This window comes from Haliotis asinina, chromosome 10 (genome assembly GCF_037392515.1).
Source record: "Haliotis asinina isolate JCU_RB_2024 chromosome 10, JCU_Hal_asi_v2, whole genome shotgun sequence".
NCBI lineage: Eukaryota > Metazoa > Mollusca > Gastropoda > Lepetellida > Haliotidae > Haliotis > Haliotis asinina.
This window is the reverse complement of record NC_090289.1, coordinates 31,599,975-31,620,118: the sequence shown is the minus strand read 5'-3', so window position 1 is coordinate 31,620,118 and position 20,144 is coordinate 31,599,975. Positions and strand designations below refer to the sequence as shown.

The 20,144-nt window shown below is 39.0% G+C and overlaps 1 protein-coding gene across 1 annotated transcript; it reads left to right on the top strand.

Annotated features, from left to right (window-relative positions):
• The first annotated feature begins 2,528 nt into the window (after positions 1–2,528).
• Positions 2,529–19,664, top strand: LOC137298643 (ice-structuring glycoprotein-like). Its single transcript, XM_067830925.1, has 3 exons — positions 2,529–2,730; positions 4,168–4,198; positions 17,933–19,664. Exons 1-3 carry the CDS (start codon positions 2,529–2,531, stop codon positions 19,662–19,664), a joined length of 1,965 nt encoding a protein of 654 aa, XP_067687026.1.
• Positions 19,665–20,144: the final 480 nt, after the last annotated feature.

Sequence of the window (20,144 nt, the reverse complement as noted above, 5' to 3'; positions counted from 1 at the left end):
GTGTAAAATTTCAAATGCGAAAAGGCTGTTTACTTTTCAAATATTAATGACATTGGGGCAATCTTATTTTCCGTCTTTCATCCTCATGTTTGAGATGTAACTTAAATACTGCGTGCCTTAAAATCGCCGTAGTAGGTTGATCATCGAACTGGACATATTATGGAAGTAGATTACCTTAACTTCCATCTGTTTCGTTTCAGAAAGGTTTGTTTTTGTAAACATCTGCCCTAAACACTGTTTTATGATGATTTATGAATACACATGGCAGTTGGCATAAGGCAGTTGGAATAGTACAGTGGACATTGACTTTAGTAGAAACTCCTTATGATAATGGGAAGGGTTTTGATATCTTTGTCTCTTACAGCATTGTCAATGGCAAGAGGGATTGAGTGAGAGAGTCAGTTGAGTTTTACGCCTCACCCAGCGATATTCCAGCTATATAGCGGTGGTCTGTAAATAATCGAGTCTGGACCAGACAATCCAGTGATCAACAACATGATCATCGATCTGCACAATTGGGAACCGATGACATGTGTGAACCAAGTCAGTGAGTCTGACAAACCAAAGTCGTTAGTCCAAGTGGGATTCACGGAAAGCAGGTGTATGCAGTACAAAACATACAAATGTCCAGGGAAATCAGAGATAATTAATCAGTCTAGGTCTCAGTATTGAGTTACCAATTCATCCTTTGTGTTACTCTCGTTCCACTTTAGGATTTGTTTGGATTTGTATATATCAAGAGTCAATCTGGCATGACGGTACATAACATGACCTGTTGTGTTGCTATTGTTCCCGCAGTAGAAGCATATTGGTATCCTGTGATTGTTATGAACGTTTTGCACCTTTGACTGACGTCTCTGTTAACCGAGGCATTATAGTAAGTATCAAGCTGACATCATGTCCTTCTTTCACATCAGTCTGGACACTTGATCATACTTGTCTAAATTGATTTCATCTTCACCTGTCTAAACTGACAGTATTGTCAACTTATACACCGTGCCTCCTGTCTGAATTGACACTAATATAAACAACCGCCATATCTGAACCGTCAGCTACATTGTACATGGGGGTAAATGTCTTGTCAAGGCTCATAAATATATCCTCAGGAGAGACGCTGAAGTACATCAGCAAACTGAAGTCTTTTCCATATGTTTTTATTTTCTTTTTTTTTTTTTTTTTTTGGTGGATGGTGGGAATTTTAGTGTATCGGTTATAACCACCTACAGTTGATGGTGATCCATAGCCCGTTTCTATTCTGTCTGTTGTGTTCTAATTTTATGATAGTCTGCTTCGATGACAGTTTTTGACATTCTAAATGTACTGATATTAATATTGATAAAACTTAAATTGTTCTTGTTACGATATGGCTGAAATATTGCCGATGTGACGCCACATTTTATCTCACTCTCTGATATATCAATCAGATGGTGTCAGTCATTAACACCGACATTAATACCTAGAATATAACATGTCCTACTCTGTTTGATACTGGCAAGACTGAATCTGAAATACTTTAGAAACATCCCGAAAGTTAATATTGAATTTCCAATGACATATTCAGTTGAACATATTTTGGAAACTGAATTCTGAAACAAATACGTGTTAGAGAGCTACTGCCAGAAATGCGGAACTGGAATCGCATTGGAATAAACCTCATGTTGGAAGATTCTATTCTTTCATACAAAATGATATAAAGCCATGGATGCTTGAATGAATTAATCGACGAGTGTTTTTCGCAAAATAGATTGGCATAATTATCTTCTTTAGTTCAATGAAATAAAACATTTTTTTACATTTTCAGTGCTATGAAGGACCACCCTGACCTTTGTCATCGCTTTTGTTGACAGCAAATTGATAACTTTGTATCAGGTTAAGGTGAACGCTCGCCATCACGAAAAGCATTTTGTTAGTTTTGAACCTTATTATCAAAGTGAATGAGACGGTTGTAAACATGGTTTTATATTAATGGATAGCTTCTGGGCCAGAATAAAGCAGCGTTACAATATCATATGTAAAGACAATTGATGCATTTGCAAGTGGTTTGGTTAGTTTTGTCATGTTCAGTAATCACTACATTTTTGGTCAGACGATCAATCCATTGCATTTTGTGGATGCAATTTGAAGTGTAAATAATTTTAGACTTAGTGATAATGAGAGCTGGGTGATTTAATTTTCCAATCTTTCACTGACATGGTGAAAACGTTACTTAAAGTATTGGAATTATCAGTAAAGCGGGTTCACCGTGTGCCGTCAGACTCGTTTATGGACAGAGAAATTTTGTAATCGGACTGTTTCATTTGTATCTAGATTGCCAAAGAGTTCACTTCCGAAATATATACTAAGAGTGTGAATATTGATATGTTTTGATACAATTTCGAAATATAATTCTATTATTTCTAGTCTGTAGATTGAAATTGAATCTACCATGGAAAAATCGATACGACACCTTCACCATCCTAGACAAAGACCACGACCCCGAAGCACTACTGGACCACCTCAGCCTACAAAACTACAGAATCAAATTCACCATGGAAACAGAACACCACCATCAATCAGTCTTCCTCGATGTACAACTAGACAACAGTCAAGACAACATCCACACTGCCATCTACCGCAAACCACCCCACACGGACCAGTACTTTCATTACCTGCAAAATCACTACCCTCAGGTCAAACAAGCCGTCACTGCCACCCGCACCCGACGATCAAATGCCATCTGCAACCCAGACAGTACATTAAGCACACCTTCATGGCTCTCAACGGATACCGATAGTTGAGAAAACCATACGCAAAACCCAGGCCTCCTATCAAAAGACCCTTATCCCAAGTCGAAACCAGTCCCATCACCAATCCTCATCAGTATCAAATACCAAGGTCCATTGCGCCACTAGACTGCTCACAACAGCCAGAATATAGGCCAGCTTCACCTCAGACAGCACACAAAAGAGCATGCTACATGCTAACGGGAAAGGTCGCACCCTATAAGATGTTTGTACGAGATAACAGGCAACTGCGGAGACAAATGCATAGGAGAGACATCACACCCCATAACTACCATGATTAAAAAACATAGGGCCTCTGTAGAGAAATCTGACATGAAATCTGCACTTTCGGAACATCTCATAAATAATCCCGACCACAATATTTCCTGGTAACACACCAACATTCTGTGCACGAACATCAACCACTGGAAAAAGAGGACACTTCAAGAAAGCGTCGATATCCGGAGAAAGAAGCCAGCCATGAACCTAGACCAAGACATTTACCTTCACAGTGTATGCTCTATTGTCATTACAACGCTCTGTTTTCTTTGTAATCGCTTTGTCTTCGTAATTATATCGTTATCTGTGGACATTACCCTCGGGTTTAACATTATAATACGTTGTTTTCTTTGCGCTCTACCCAAATCTCACTGGCTTCGTAATTATATTGTTAGCTTTGCACATTCTCGTAATCATATTGTTATTATTATATTATGTACATCTATATATCTACTCTTAGTACTAAGTCAGCATTGACGAAGGTGCAAGAATTAGCTCTGAAACATCGTGTAAAGAAAAAAAGACCTTGATATCCATAAAACGTGTCATGCCTTCACCCTATTTGCTTTAATTATATTTTAACAAGTCTTGTCAACATGGAATGGTGTCGTACACATTATCTCCTGCTGCTTAAAGTAATGATCTGTTCAAATGTCTGCCCTGAATTCTGTTTACGTGCATTAGACAGGAAGTTACACTTCCTGATCCCCATAGCAGCGAGACACCTCATTTTATGTCTGCAAATACATGCGGGTGTCGATGGCAGTCGCCTTGTGGCTGAAACTTCAGCTTCATTGTGTAACAATATACAAATATGCATTGGCTGATATTAGCTAGTAATAAGAATAAGAAGCTCAAGGCACAACGAAACGGAGCTATGGGCGTACGTCTGCTAAGCCACACTGATTACGTAACATGTAACCGACAGAGAAAACTCACGCTGATTACCATCAGTGTCTGCACTGGTTTCTCCTTAAATTAACAACCTTCCACGCGCCTCCCCTGTGTGGCGAGAGCAAATACATTCAGTGTCCGATTGTATTATCATGTGGCTTGACGAGAAGAGAGACCTTTCCATGAAATGTGCAAGTATTCATAATCACTGATCCCCTAATTCGACTTTCAGATGAAGTTCCTGGCAAAGACGCTTTCAGTGGGTATACATACTGCCATGAAACCCTCTTCTCGTTTTTCGGTAAAACCTTTTTTGATTTGTTGACACCGTCAAATTAAACTTTGGTACAAAATCTCATGCAATTTACGTTCTTTTACCGATATGAAGTAGGTTCCATCAGATCAGAGTCCCGGAACTGTAATCAATGCCAAAGTGTATTTTTGTAGTTAAACTATCCAGTAACTGAGATTCCGTAACTCGATTTGAGTGTAATGGTTTCTTAACGTGCCTACAGTTGTCCGAAATACATCAGCACAGTAGAGATGCCAAAACATTTTTCGTCAACAAGTAACCTCTGACGCAATTTGAAACAGTTATTGCAGAGGAACGCAGACAAGTGAGAAGATGAGCTCCTGGTTCGGACAATCTACAGGTGAGTTCACAGCAGAGTAGTTTCCTTTTATAGGGGTTGTCAGTGAAGGGCTGCTGTCAAGGTAGCTGCTAGAAATTGCTTTCCATTTGAAATATGTGGGCTTGAATCTGTAGGTATTGAGTTATGTGAAAAACATACTTTTTGATCGACTTGTAACCTGAAATCTTCATTTTTATGAGATCTAATATTTGTGCAGTGTCAGCGTATTTTATATAACTTACTAAATTCACTTGTCGTTGGGCATGAGTGATGTGTTTGACAGGACGGTCGCAAGGCCCCATGTCCCAATACCAAATCAAAACATTGATTAACGTTTCCTGTTAAATGGGTTCCGTCTTGTTGCGTAACTTAATGCGATGACCATTCCAGAATTTTTACACTAATTCATTTAACTGTGTACATACATAATAATCAGTATGATCTGGTACATCTAAGCACTTGTATATTGCAATGCTATGCCCCTTCTAATCCTTGCAAACACGTCGTACAGCGTGCTCTGTAGTACGGAGCGTTAACCTGGAAATGTCAAAATCTCAAAACGAGGCTCTGTCGCTAGACAACTTTGGTGGTCTGGCACGGTCTCATTCTACACTGAATAAGCGCAACAACACGTTAGACGGGTAACCAGGGAGCAAAATGCATTGTGATTCATTTTACGACCTCATCAAACAGGGGCATCCTGTAATTTCTTAGTTAATGTACGCTGCCTAAACCTCGACAAGAAATATAGAAATACGGTGTTATTATACTTTAAAATTAAAATTTATTAGTAAATACCACTTTTTTGCGAAACAAGGAACTGGAATTCAGTGTAACCAGAGTTGTTTGTGGGGTCTATTTTCTCTTTCACATGAGAAGATTCGGATCGGCTGAAAAGGTCATTTCCTGAACAGGTTAATGAGACTCGGTATGTTTCGGTATGTTCAGTTGCAATCATACGACTCTGATGAAATTGTCAGTGTTCCGTGATAATGTGTCGTAGTCACTTCATGGAGTTCCTGTACCATCCTGTACCATATCAGTGATCATTTACCTTGCCTGTAAATATTTGTGATGGGGATCACAGGTGGCTCCGATGCATTCACAATTGTGCAAACATCTGTTGTCATTTCTATTAGATGGTGATTCGAAAACGCGTAACAGACAACGAGGATCATGTATTGTCAGTGATAGCTGAAAAATCGGACCAGAATCACCACAATCAACATTCTATTTCTGTATATAATGAGATAAAGATCATCTCTTAATGAAATATTCCATTGATATCTTCCCCAAAGTCTGACAACAAAAAGAGAATAATCTTGTTTAGAGTAATGAAGTGAAATGAAAGAACGAGGTTTTTCCTTTTTCCTTATCAACAGCAGCTTGATAACTTTCTATCGGCCTTCGAGAATGTATCACTCTTCCCCCAAAACGCAGTTTCTTGGTTTCAGAACATTATTACCAAACTGGGTGAGACTGTTGTAAACCAGGTTTTATCTTAATGCATACCTTCTGGACCGTGGTAAAGCTGCATTACAGTCAAATCTGTGAACATGATTAATACAGATGCAAGTGCTTTCGTTAAATGTGTCATACTCTGCAATCACTCATTTTTGCTTCTTGATCAATCCAATGTCATCTGTGCGTAAAATTTCAAATGCGAAAAGGCTGTTTACTTTCAAATATTAATGACATTGGGGCAATCTAATATTCCGTCTTCCATCGCCATTTTTGAGATGTGACTTAAATATAACGTGCCATCGTTCCCTAGGTACAAGCATATTGGTATCCTGTAATTGTTATGAACGTTTAGCATCTTTCGTGATGTATCTGTTAATCAAGGCATTATATTAAGTATGAAGGTGGCATCATGCCCTTCTTTCACACCTGTCAAAACCACGACATTTTGGCAGTGGACACATGATCATACTTGTCTAAATTGATTTAGTCTTAACTTGTCTAAAGTGTCATTATTGTCAACTTATACACAGTGTCTCTTACTATCTTTGTCACTTTATATAGTGTTTAGCTGCCTGAACTGACATTAATCTCGCACTGCACACTTTATCCTCGGCTGTTTAAAGTGTTTCTGGTATTTTAAGCAGCCGACATATTTGAACTATGAGGCACATTGTACATGTGGCTAAATATCTCATCCAGGTTCATAAATACATCCTCAGTAAAACCTCAAGATGAGACATTGAGTACACCAGTAAACTGAAGTGTCTTTTCGTGCCGTCCATCTGGCATATATCGTTTACTGTCCAAAGTTTCCCTGTGCTGTTTGTGGATGGGTGAGAGTTTGCATTGTTAACGTTAGTTAGGACCATGACTCGTCACTCTATGACTATGTAGGGATTCCCTTCCATGTGTATATTAGTCCAATGTTTACCTGTGATCCTGTGAGTGCTGGGGGGTCCTGAAAATGGCAGAAAAAGACAGCAACAGATGTTTTACATCTGTTTTAATTTCATATGTAATGGAAGCAGTGACTCTTGTGCAACTGCCTTGCATCCAGATCACATCACTAAATCGGCCAACACAATGTGTACTTTTCAATTACTAATTACCTACAAAGAGAAATTATACGGCTCCAACAATGCATGATAAGCATGTTCTCCAAAGTGAGTGTTTAAATGTCAGTGAACTGGACGATTGGTGCCTATGTTGAAAGTCAATTATCACATGGTAAATATCCAATTACAACAGGCTGCTACAAGCACACTGTTAGCCCCCCAAATACAAGATCAACTATAAGCGGTATTAGGAAAATATGTTTTTTCGTGACCTTTACAGAGCACTCCTGCCTTGTTTTGACATCTGAGTTAATTGATAGTTTATAAAAAAAACGGATTTTGTCACCACAATTTTGCCATGTTCTCGGCTGGAAATGTTGAACTGCATGGCGTCATTTATGAAAAAAGAGCGTCCAGTGCACCACGACCTAGCCCTTGTTTATAATTTAGGAATGAAAGTATGTTAAAAACATCACACACAAATTGAGTAGGGGATTCCTAGTAGTGACTGAGTATAGCTTTATGTCGCAGTCGGCAATATTACAGCTATACGGCGGTAGTCTGTAAGTAATCGAGTCTCAACTAGATAGACACTCCAGAGACCAACAGCATGAGCATCAATCTACGATGACATGTGTCAACCAGGTCAACGAGCCTGACCACCTGATCTCATTAATCGCTTTTTACGACAAGCATGGGTTACTGAAAGTCATTTCTGATCTGGATCTTCACGAGTAGGAAACTTCGTAAATGGATGGCACTGTTAACTACAATTTTGGTGATGTGTAGTTGACATGTTATATAACTTCAGCTTAACAGAAATATCCCTCAGTGCCCCTTTATCTAAACTGCGAATGAATTCTGATTCTAAAATAACAATTGTCAAACAATCGTAACTTCGTCATAAAGATTCCACAATAGTTATTGAATGATGTTGATATATAAATCAGAAGGCGTCAGGCAATAACCGTGAAGCCAGTCAAGTCGGGTTTATCGTGTCTTGTTGTATTACACTTAAGCTGAAACCAGGCATGGAATTATGTGCCCAAACAAATAATATAACACGCACCACACAATTTGATACTGACAAGACTGAAATTAAATACTTTGCTAACTTAAAAATGTTATTATTGAACGTTCTATGATACATTAACTTCTACATATAAAATGACCATATAAACTGACCTTTTTATTTACTGAATTCGGAACCTTTTACGAATAACAATGAAACGCATCCCCCAGTCACCTTAGTTATCTCAACAAAAGCGTTCCACAGTTACTGCCAGGGATACGGAACTGGAATTGCATTGGAATCCGCCTTCCGTTGGATAATCTGTTCCGACATACAATCTCATATAAAGGCATGGGATGTTGGAATGAATTATTCGACCTTCGTTTTTCGCGAAAACCTGGCAACACAGTCGAATAATCTTGTTTAGTTCAATAACATAAAACGGAGAAACAATTTTTCCATGTTCATTGAATCCATCGCTATGAAGGACCGCTATGACCTACATCGTCGGTTTTGTTGACAGCAAATTGATAACTTTGTATTGGCTTAAAGGGTTTTAACGTTTGCCCTCCCAAAAAGCATCTTGTTAGTTTTAGAACATTATTACCACAGTGATTTTTGTAAACAAAGTACAATATTAATGAATAGCTTCTGGGCCAGGAGAAGGCAGAGTTACAGTGTCATCTGTGAACACAATTAATGCATATGCAACTGCTTTCATTAATTTTGTCCTGCTCAGTAATCGCTAACATTCTTTGCCCTACGATCAATACATTATTGCCTTCTGTGCGTTATTTTCAAGAGCAAAGCTTTCAAGTGATAAAGATAGCTTGATGATTTCATTTCCCAGTCTTTCACTGACATGGTGAAAACGTTCCTTAAAATATTGCAATATATCATTAAAACAGGACAACCAAACCCGTTTACAAACATAGAATTTCGATATTCGGATTGCATTTCATGTGTATCGAGAGTGCCGAAACACGGATTTCCAAAAAATGCATCATACTAAGGGTGTGAATGATATGCTGTGATAAAATTTCGTACTAGAATTCTATTTTAGTCTAAAGATTAAAATTGAATCTATCATAGAAATTCGATGTGAGATCCCATTTGCTTGATTTCTCGAATTTCCAAAGTAGTTCATATTCCCGTAGTTCCAAGTCCTGTCAACATCAAAAGATGTCGAAGACATTATCTTCTGCTATTTAAGCTAATGATCTGTCAAATGTCAAGCTCAGAGTTCAGTTGCCGTGCATTAGAGAGGAAGTTACACGTCCTGATCCCCTCAACGGTGAGATGGGGCCTTTATGTCTGCAATACATGCTGGAGTCGATGGCAGTCGCCTGTTGGTTTAAACCTTAGCTTCATTGAGTAACTGTTTTATGATATGCATTTCTCGGCTGTGCATTGGTTGATATAAATAAATATACAGCAAATGAAAATAGTCATGTCAGAATAAGTCAAAGGCTCAGGCAATCCAAACAAAACGGAACTATGGGCGTTTTAACTGTTAACTCTGATTCCGTAACTCGACTTGAGTATAATAGTTTGTTAACATGCCTTTAGTTGTCCTAAATACATCAGCACAGCAGACCTCAAAATGGTTTTTCAACAAACATAACCTCTGAGGTAATTTGAGATTGCAGACGGACAGAGGGAAGTGGGTTTCGGACACCTCTACAGGTGAGTTCACAGCAATCACACGTGGTAAATATTGACTGACTCTGGATGTAGTTTCCTTATTTGTGCTTTGTCAAAGAAAGTACGGTTATCACTGTTGCTACAAGAAATCGTTTTCCCTTCGGAATATGTGGACTCGTATCTGTAATTACTAATGTAAAAACATATTTTTCGATTAATCAACACGTTACTATCTGGTTGACTGAACGTTGAGAACTGGATGCACGTATTTGTGCAATGTCAATTTATTTCATTCTAATCATATAACTCTTATGAAATTGTCAGTCTGCCTTAATAATGTGTTGTAGTCACCTCATAGAGTTTCTTTATTATATTAGTGATCATGATCATTTACCTTGTCTCTGCATGTTTGTGATGAGGACCACAGGTGGGTTGGATACATTCATACAAACATCCGGTGTCATTTCTGTTAAATGCATGTGCAAGAGAGAACTGGGTTCACTACATTTAAGGACACAATTCATGGACAAATCAATTACATTTTACGTAACTTTTTATGCACCTGTAACGTGGCATCTTAGAAACAAAGATTCAACACACTCACTGTCTCAATGTTTTATATGCTTTTGTTGGAGGTTGTCTTTGTGCTGCCATTATATTTGGTTATACGTATTGTGTGGGCTGCATGATTGTGGGTAATGGACTTCGCTGCCATTCTTTTTGTGTCCACTTGAGATGATTTCACATTAACATACAACACCTTAAACGGTTTTCCTTCTTGTGGTGTGACTGAACTTGCTGTGTATTTCTGCGTTCAAAGAGGTACTGATGATAAAACAAGACTGTAATATTTATAATTGTCTTGTGAAATCTTCTCAAAACACTGGCACATTGTTATCAACGGATTGTTGAGGCTTAAATCATAGATTGCACTAGATAGTGTGTGTACTCATGCTTCCATCAATCAATTTCAAATTTCAATTTCAAGTTTATTTTTCAACTAAATAGTTGTAGTGATGTTCCAGTGATGCAAACGTCAAACGCAGGCCGGGCTTCTGTTTTCGCATCCAAATCAAAGTCACATTTACACTAATCAGCAAAACACGAATTAATGCAAAGTAGTATGGTCGATTTGGCTCAAACGTACATTTGACATCATGGTGTCCACTGATACTGTCAGAGAGCAAGAGTGTGAGCAAGAATATGTTCAGAAGTTACCTTCAGTAACTTCACAGACTTCATACTGTGATGGATAATTACAGTGGGGGGAAAATAGTTTTTTTTTAAATTCAGACTTTCTGAATATTAAAAAAACATGATATAATACATTTCAATAGACGAGGCTGCTTTGGGGTTTCATGATATGACGGCAATACCACAGCAAATGTAATGATTCTTGGTTGGAGGAAGGGATTGCAAGTAATATCATCAATTGCGATGGCAACCATGTACACACACACACACACACACACACACACACACACACACACACACACACACACACACACACCAATCGCAAACGTTGACCATAAACCCTTTAAAAAAGTGGGGGATCTTCATTTTTTATTTACGCTAAAAATAAAAATACTTAGGAGATTTATCGGAGTCAATCAATGTTGATATATTATGGAATGTCTTGAGAGTGTATCACCATTTGCACTTCCTTACAACCATAGTTCTTTGGAATGTAGTCGCTTTTGAATGATGATTTGTGTATGGCATGCAGTTTGCATGTATACGATTTTCATTTTAAAACAAACGACTAGAAACAAAAACTAACAAATGTGTGATGCAAGAGTGTCAAAATTAATGTTCTAAGTGATTTCTCAACCTTCTTGAAAAAAACGTCAAAAAATCAAGAATGGGACTCAATGCACAGGTATGGGGCTACTGCGTTGTGCACGTGCGTATCATGCGTTGTGTTTAGAGGTGGTAATAGAGGGAAGTGGTGGTGCGTTCATTAGATTATGTCCTTGAAATGTTTGTTAACGTTTACACTTCCTATCCAAACAGAAAGTTCATTATCCCCTACTTTTTTGAAGAGTATAAATTGAGCGTCTCTATTTCTACTTTGTTTGAAGTGTATAAATTGAGTGTCTCTTTATCTGTGAATTTGAACTGCCACTCTATTTTTGCTTACCATGAGGTCATGGTGGATGTCAAGCCCAGACTTGGTAGGGACTCGTTCAATGCGTGTATAGGGTGAACACAGGAAGCATCTTTACTGATGTTATATTAGTTATTTGTTCCAGAGTTCCAAGGCGTTAGGCCACTGCGACAACATCCTGAAGGTGAAGTGACAGACAGAAAATTGAAAAGGAATCGTCATAATGGAGTCCCTTGTGATGGATATTCTATCCATGAATGTGATGCGATAAAAGATAGAGAATGAATGATATATTGTGTTCTATTTCTCGAAAGCCTCGAAACACAAACCAAATAATCATGTTTAGTTTAATGAAGTAAAAAGAGGGAGCATGGTGCTTTCTGTCCATTGATTCCAGTGAACAGAACGAACAGTATTACAGTCATCATCGATGTTGTGGGCACCAAATGAGTAGCCTTGTACCTGCTTCAGGCAATACCACGCTCGCCCAGAATGTTTTTATGTTCCAGAATACTGCAACCAAGCTGAGTGTGTCAGGTTTTTAAATCTAAATCACTGCTTTTAAGCCTGGACTAAACAGCGTTACAATATAATCTGTGAACATGATTAATGCATATTCAAACGGTTTCATTAGATTCATCATGGTCATTAATCACTGAATCAATCTTTGCCCTAAAATAAATCTTTTGCCATCTGTGCGTGAAATTTCAAATACAAAAAGTCAAATTACTATCAAGTGATTACCAGTCGGGCGATGTTTCATGGTAATATCGGAAATTTGATTGCAAACTTTCAAGTCAGAGTAGTCAGTGTAGCAGGGTGACTTTCAGTGCAACAAGACTGATTGGACATTTCTTGTAACATTACCTATTATAAATCCCATATATTTACGTTATATTAGCCTCACCTCATAAGTGTCCCTAGTATGGTGATCTACCTTCTGTTGTTGGCGATCAACAGCCCGTATTTTATATTGTATTGTCCAAATAGTGGTATTTGTTTTAACCCTCCACACTAGTTTTAATTGTAACTGTGATATTCTAGTTGTTTTACTGTCCTTTGACGAAAGGTTTTTATAATTTATACATATTTCATTTCAGTATCAAAATGTTCTCGTCACGATATGGCTGAAATATTGAGGATGTGACGTTAAATATTAACTCACTCACTCACTCTGTCATCCCATAAGTGATGCTTTCGAATATCTGATGGGAATATTACAGTAGAATCTTCTTATAGAATGCATATCATAGTTAGTAAAGGTTTAGTTGCATCTATCTTATCTCAGTTGTAAACCTCCACAACATTTCATATTTAATATCAAATACTATACATATTTTAGACGAAAGTGGTTTATCGTGTCCCCTTTTGAGACACAGCACACGTGCTTAGTTGTTTTCTGTTTAGACTATCTATATTGTATTACGCTTTGTGAGTGGAGATGCTTGCAAGATAAACAAACATGTTCTTGAGTGAATACGTTCTCTGAGTTATTGGTGTATGATTAGGGTATTATTTACTTGTATGGTGGTCTCTACGGCCTGCCAATAGGTAAACCTTTTTAGATATTTTAATGTCATGTTTTTTTCTGTGATAATCTAGTGGCTGTAAACACATGTTTATTATTTACTTTTAATTAGTATAAAACTATGACTTGACTTAGTCACGATATGGCTGAAATATCGCCCATGTGACTTAAGCTTTTAACTCCTTCACTCATTCCTGCTCCGACAAACTCTTCTCTTCCCGTCTGTTAAGTGATTGTATTCATTCATTCAGAACTAGATAAAATAAAATCATTTCTGTCACCAAACACTGGGTCATTGTTGTCCATTGTAAAAAATTGCATTGTTGAGTGTTCGTGGAGGTGAATATGTTTCAACATTCCTACGTGTTACAAATATTACATTAAAGGGTACAGCATTTGTCGAAAAGACCACAGCAAGACATAATCCTCTGAATAGCTCCAAACGAGAACGTGACTACTGTGACGGACATTTTTCCGGAACTGTCGCTTCTCGTGTCTGGATGGTCACTTGATATGTGCAAATCTGTTGCTCCTTCAAAGTGTTTTCTTCACGTTTCCATCGAGTGAGTGAGGTAAACCTATAAATCACATCGGCACCATTCCAGCCACATTGCTATGAGAATACGCTGGTTATAACTATATACGTGTACGAATAGTAAAACAAATATGTATAACACATTTGCTGTAAATGGGTTTCGTTTTAACACTGTTGTCGCACTATACACTGATTTCCAGCTGGCTCTCTTAAAAAAGTAAATGCACCAGTTTTGACATTAGACATCCATCTTTAGCTATCATAAGTACATCACAGTACACACTTCAGTTTGTACCTATTATTCTTAAACAACCACTGCAGTGACTGCTAATCTTATTTGGTACTGTATCTTCAGGTCACATATATCCACGTTAAAGGGTAAGAACCGACACGATGAGATGATGAACACCACTGATAAAAGGAAATGATAATGATGAACTGCCTCTAGAGTATCTTTCACAGCTTGCAAAACACTATGTGCCAACCCGATCTCTTTGCTCCAGTGACGCATCACTTCTGTAAACTCAATGTACAAGAAGTCTTTTCGTGATCGGGCAATTTCCAGGCAATGTATCCAGCCAACGGAAAGGTCACTGTCACTGTTATGAACAGAAAATTAATACCAGTGGGCATATATCTGGGGATTTTAACGCTTTCCCACAAAAACACATTGTATAACTTTCACAATAATGTTAGATGCAAACAAGAGTTCGCCTTTATACAATGCTTGAAGGTCGGGAATGATTAATTTTCCATTGTAATCTGTGAGCATTATTAATGCATGTGCATGACAACGTATTCGCTTAAGTAGTCACAACATCATTTTTAACCTAAGATGAATCCATTACCGTCTTTACGTGAAATGTGAAATGGTAAAAGTCAATTTGGGTAAAGTGATAACGGCAGTCGGGCATTTTATTTTGAACTGAAACGGAAATACTGCATACTTCGGTTTACCGCAGCAGCTCGAGCATACTGTTATAGCCGTAGAACATCTCCGTTCGATTTTTGCTTTAGAAACTGGCAAAATATTTCATTTTCATTTTCACAAGGTCAAACAGTTATTGGCCTTCGGGAGCTCAGATGGTAAATACGGAATGTCGAAATGTACTACCACGAGGCCAAATGAGAGGAAAAACGATTTGTAGCTTGAACATACATTGACAGGACCTTCTAATACATTGCAAAGGCAAAGACGCATATCACTGAGATATGCACATGCGTCCGTCTCAACTATTGATAATCTTTATATTATTATATATGACTTTTCATCCACACAACTTGCAAGTTGCTAGAGCATAGAGGTAGACAGTCACGGCTAGATGGCAGTCGTTCTGCTGAAAAGACGTAGTACAAATTTGGACAGAGGATCTACAGAGGATTTCATCAGCGTATTTAGGGACTCTCCCTTCAAACAAAACAGGACAACAGGATATTGCTTTGAATAAAAGCCATGAGCTTCAAGTGCTGAACGGCATCATGGGTGTTTCCCGACGGTCATAACATGGAGAGTAATGAGATATCTTCCATTTGATAATTGCCAAGCAAGCCCAAACTTGTTGACCTTTAAATACTCACTTCGCCAAGATAGCACCTCGTCACGTGTGGAAAAACGTTCATCAATGAGTGAATTAACATATTTACCGATAAAAAATTACTTTAAAAAGTGTTAGGGACTGTTGCTGCAATATTGGAGCAACAAGACTCTGGTAGGCCTATCCACTATAGTCTCTATGCTTTTGGGTTCTCATGGAAAGCTGGTGAGTTAACATTGCCGCTAGAAATTGAGTTGCCTTCTAAATATGTGGATTGACAGGCAGTACCTGTTTCACCATTTTTCCTCTGCAGGTGATGAGTGATTTAAACCACACGTTGCGTTTGATCAACATAAGTGCATCTGGCTGGTTTAGCTGTATGATGTGGATGCAAACCTTCATAACAATGCTTTCCAACATTTGTACAATGCTAACCGTTTGTACTCTATCTGTCTCACGTCATAAATGTCGCATCTGCCTGGTGGGGCACGTATCCTCCTCATTTAATCCCAATCTTGTCAGGCTGTATACCGTCATGTATGAAACGATGACAGCATCGTTTGTTCGATAAAGACACCCCGTCGTCCCCTCTACCTCCCTCCAGTTTAAAAATCATCTCTGTATTGTTTCTATGAAATTTGAAATTACCATATTGGGCATTTCTAATTTATTTCTATTTCAACTTTAAGTTTACGTGGGTACATTCAGATGAAGATGTCACACGGCATTCTACGCATGCATTGTTCGACTGTGACCGTAGTTATTTTGATGAGGATTGCCGTGTAGCTGGCTTTTAGTGAACAATACCATGTCGATGTTTAATTCGAGCTGACACATTGTTTTCTCTCGCAAACTTTACCAGTGATGTTTTTCAAACAATGACGCTAACCGACTGAAAACGGGGTGTGACGGATTTAGTTGAACTGCACTTTTCAGTGACAACTGACGTATATCATGACCTCGGATAATTACGATCAGAAAGACGAGAATAGTGCAGAATCGTTAATACTGTGTGACGAAATCAAAAAGTGTAACTTGTCGCCTGATAAAGTACATTCGGAGCATTGGATCGTTTAGCGTAGCATCTCAGAATTTATGATTCTTTTGTGTTGCATAAAGAGACTGAGATTCTGCTCGCCATGTGGCATGCATCTTGGACCAACGTTCATTTGGACTGTGAATGTATCTACATCACTTAAGAAGTAATTCTTTCCATACCAACAAGTGTCTCTACAGCTGTCCCCTGAAGTTGAGGTGACAGCCAGAAGGAAGGAATGGAATCACTACTTTCGATTCCGCCTTGTGATGGATGTTCAATTTCAGCATATAATGAGATAAAAAGTCATTGATGTTGGAAGGAATTATTCGACTTACATTTTTCTCAAAAGTCTGTCAACACAGGCACAATAATCTTATTTAGTTTAATGAACTGGAATAAGGGAACGAGGTCTTTCCGTTTTATTGATTCCAACCAACGTGAGGGTCACTATTACCGTTATCATCGATGTTGATGCAGCAAAGTAACGGCATTGTATCTGCTTTAAAGAATTTTACGCTGGCAACACAAATTGTTTTGTAAGTTTTAGAACACCATTACCAATCTTAGTGTATCTGTTGTAAACAAGCTGTTATCGTAATTAATTCCTAATTAATTGCTTTTAGGCCAGGGCTAAATAGCATTACAGTGTAATTTGTGAACACAATCAATGCACAGACAAGTGCTTTCATTAAATGTATCATGCTTAGTAATCACTACGTTATTCTTTTCACTAAGATCAATCTATTGCCAACTGTGCGTGAATTTTAAACGCAAGAAAATCAATATACTTTCAAACGTTAATGGTAGTTGGGCCATTTGATTTTCCAATCTTTCATCGTCATGTTGGAAATGTGACTTAAATACTGCATACTTTGATATTGATCTAGAAATTTAGGCATCTCACTCGATACTTTAACAGATGATGATGAATATCTAAACTGGGAATATTTTTTGCGTTTAGATTGACGAAACTTTTATTCAGTGCTAATTCCTGATAATTCTGGGATATGTACAATCTCCAAATTGCATGTTTTGGGTGTAAAGGACGTTTTTGGATATTTATTCGTAATTGATGGGATTTTTTGCGTGTGTAGTATTTTACAGATGAAATATGGGATCGACTTCAATATCATGTCCGTATGTCTTGGTTTCGAGAAGTAATTCAATTTAAATCTTAAATTCAACAAGAATTGTCAAAAAGTGTCAAACGTATAATATCCTGGTGCTGATGAAGCTTAGTGCTTAAAGCGTCACGCCGAAAACCCGCCTTCGATTCTCCACTCAGGTACAATACTTATAATGACATCTTTATTACTCAGATAGAACTGTGTCAGCAATATTCCAGCTATATGGCAGCGGTCTGTAAATAATCGAGTCTGGACCAGACAATCCGGTGACCAACAACATGATATAGATTCAAATGAAACATTTTCTACGTCTATAAAGTTTCGGGTTTGACGCTTCGCCAACTACACCTGCCACTTCTCCTTCACCTGCTACATCTCCTTCACCTGCAACATCTCCTTCACCTGCTACATCGACTTCACCTGCTACATCTCCTTCACCTGCTACATCTCCTTCACCTGCTACATCTCCTTCACCTGCTACATCTCCTTCACCTGCTACATCGGCTTCATCTGCTACATTGACTTCACCTGCTACATCTCCTTCACCTGCTACATCGGCTTCACCTGCTACATCTCCTTCACCTGCTACATCTCCTTCACCTGCTACATCTCCTTCACCTGCTACATCTCCTTCACCTGCTACATCGAATTCACCTGCTACATCTCCTTCACCTGCTACATCTCCTTCACCTGCTACATCGAATTCACCTGCTACATCTCCTTCACCTGCTACATCGGCTTCACCTGCTACATCTCCTTCACCTGCTACATCTCCTTCACCTGCTACATCTCCTTCACCTGCTACATCGAATTCACCTGCTACATCTCCTTCACCTGCTACATCGGCTTCACCTGCTACATCTCCTTCACCTGCTACATCTCCTTCACCTGCTACATCGACTTCACCTGCTACATCGACTTCACCTGCTACATTGACTTCACCTGCTACATCGAATTCACCTGCTACATCTCCTTCACCTGCTACATCTCCTTCACCTGCTACATCTCCTTCACCTGCTACATCTCCTTCACCTGCTACATCTCCTTCACCTGCTACATCTCCTTCACCTGCTACATCGGCTTCATCTGCTACATCGAATTCACCTGCTACATCGGCTTCACCTGCTACATCTCCTTCACCTGCTACATCGAATTCACCTGCTACATCGGCTTCATCTGCTACATCGGCTTCATCTGCTACATTGACTTCACCTGCTACATCTCCTTCACCTGCTACATCGGCTTCATCTGCTACATTGACTTCACCTGCTACATCTCCTTCACCTGCTACATCTCCTTCACATGCTACATCGGCTTCATCTGCTACATCGGCTTCACCTGCTACATCTCCTTCACCTGCTACATCGGCTTCATCTGCTACATCGGCTTCACCTGCTACATCGGCTTCATCTGCTACATCGGCTTCACCTGCTACATCGGCTTCATCTGCTACATCGGCTTCACCTGCTACATCTCCTTCACCTGCTACATCGGCTTCACCTGCTACATCTCCTTCACCTGCTACATCGGCTTCACCTGCTACATCGGCTTCATCTGCTACATCGGCTTCATCTGCTACATCGGCTTCACCTGCTACATCTCCTTCACCTGCTACATCGGCTTCACCTGCTACATCTCCTTCACCTGCTACATCGGCTTCATCTGCTACATTGACTTCACCTGCTACATCTCCTTCACCTGCTACATCTCCTTCACCTGCTACATCGGCTTCACCTGCTACATTGACTTCACCTGCTACATCTCCTTCACCTGCTACATCGGCTTCACCTGCTACATCGGCTTCATCTGCTACATCGGCTTCATCTGCTACATCTCCTTCACCTGCTACATCGGCTTCACCTGCTACATCTCCTTCATCTGCTACATCGGCTTCATCTGCTACATCGGCTTCATCTGCTACATCGGCTTCACCTGCTACATCGGCTTCACCTGCTACATCTCCTTCACCTGCTACATCGGCTTCATCTGCTACATCGAATTCACCTGCTACATCGAATTCACCTGCTACATTGACTTCACCTGCTACATAGACTTCACCTGCTGTGCTTAATGTAGAGTACGCAATAGCCATTACTTTCGATCATGGCACAAACATAAAATATTGCACAGTAAAAAAGGGACCGACTGCAGCTATCAAACGTTTTTGAGTTTACAAAGGATTTGGGCAAAGTGTGACACGATCATAAAAGAACTATAAAACAAATGAACACATGTTAGATTGAGTTGGGTTAATAACACTGTTTTATCAATGAATGGTTGTCCGAAGTGTATTGCTACGAAACGTTGACAGCGATATTTTGATGATTCATGGACGAAAGCGTTATCTACAGATCTATAGACTAATCTAGCAGTTATGAAACTTCTAAACGATGTATCCATCATATGTACAGGTTGGCAAGTCCATGTTATCTATCATCCAACATTTCTGAACCAGCAAGTGACCGGGTTGTAATTCACTGGAGTTGTGATGCTGTAATGCTGTAACGCATTTCTGTCTATTCAACTGTTAA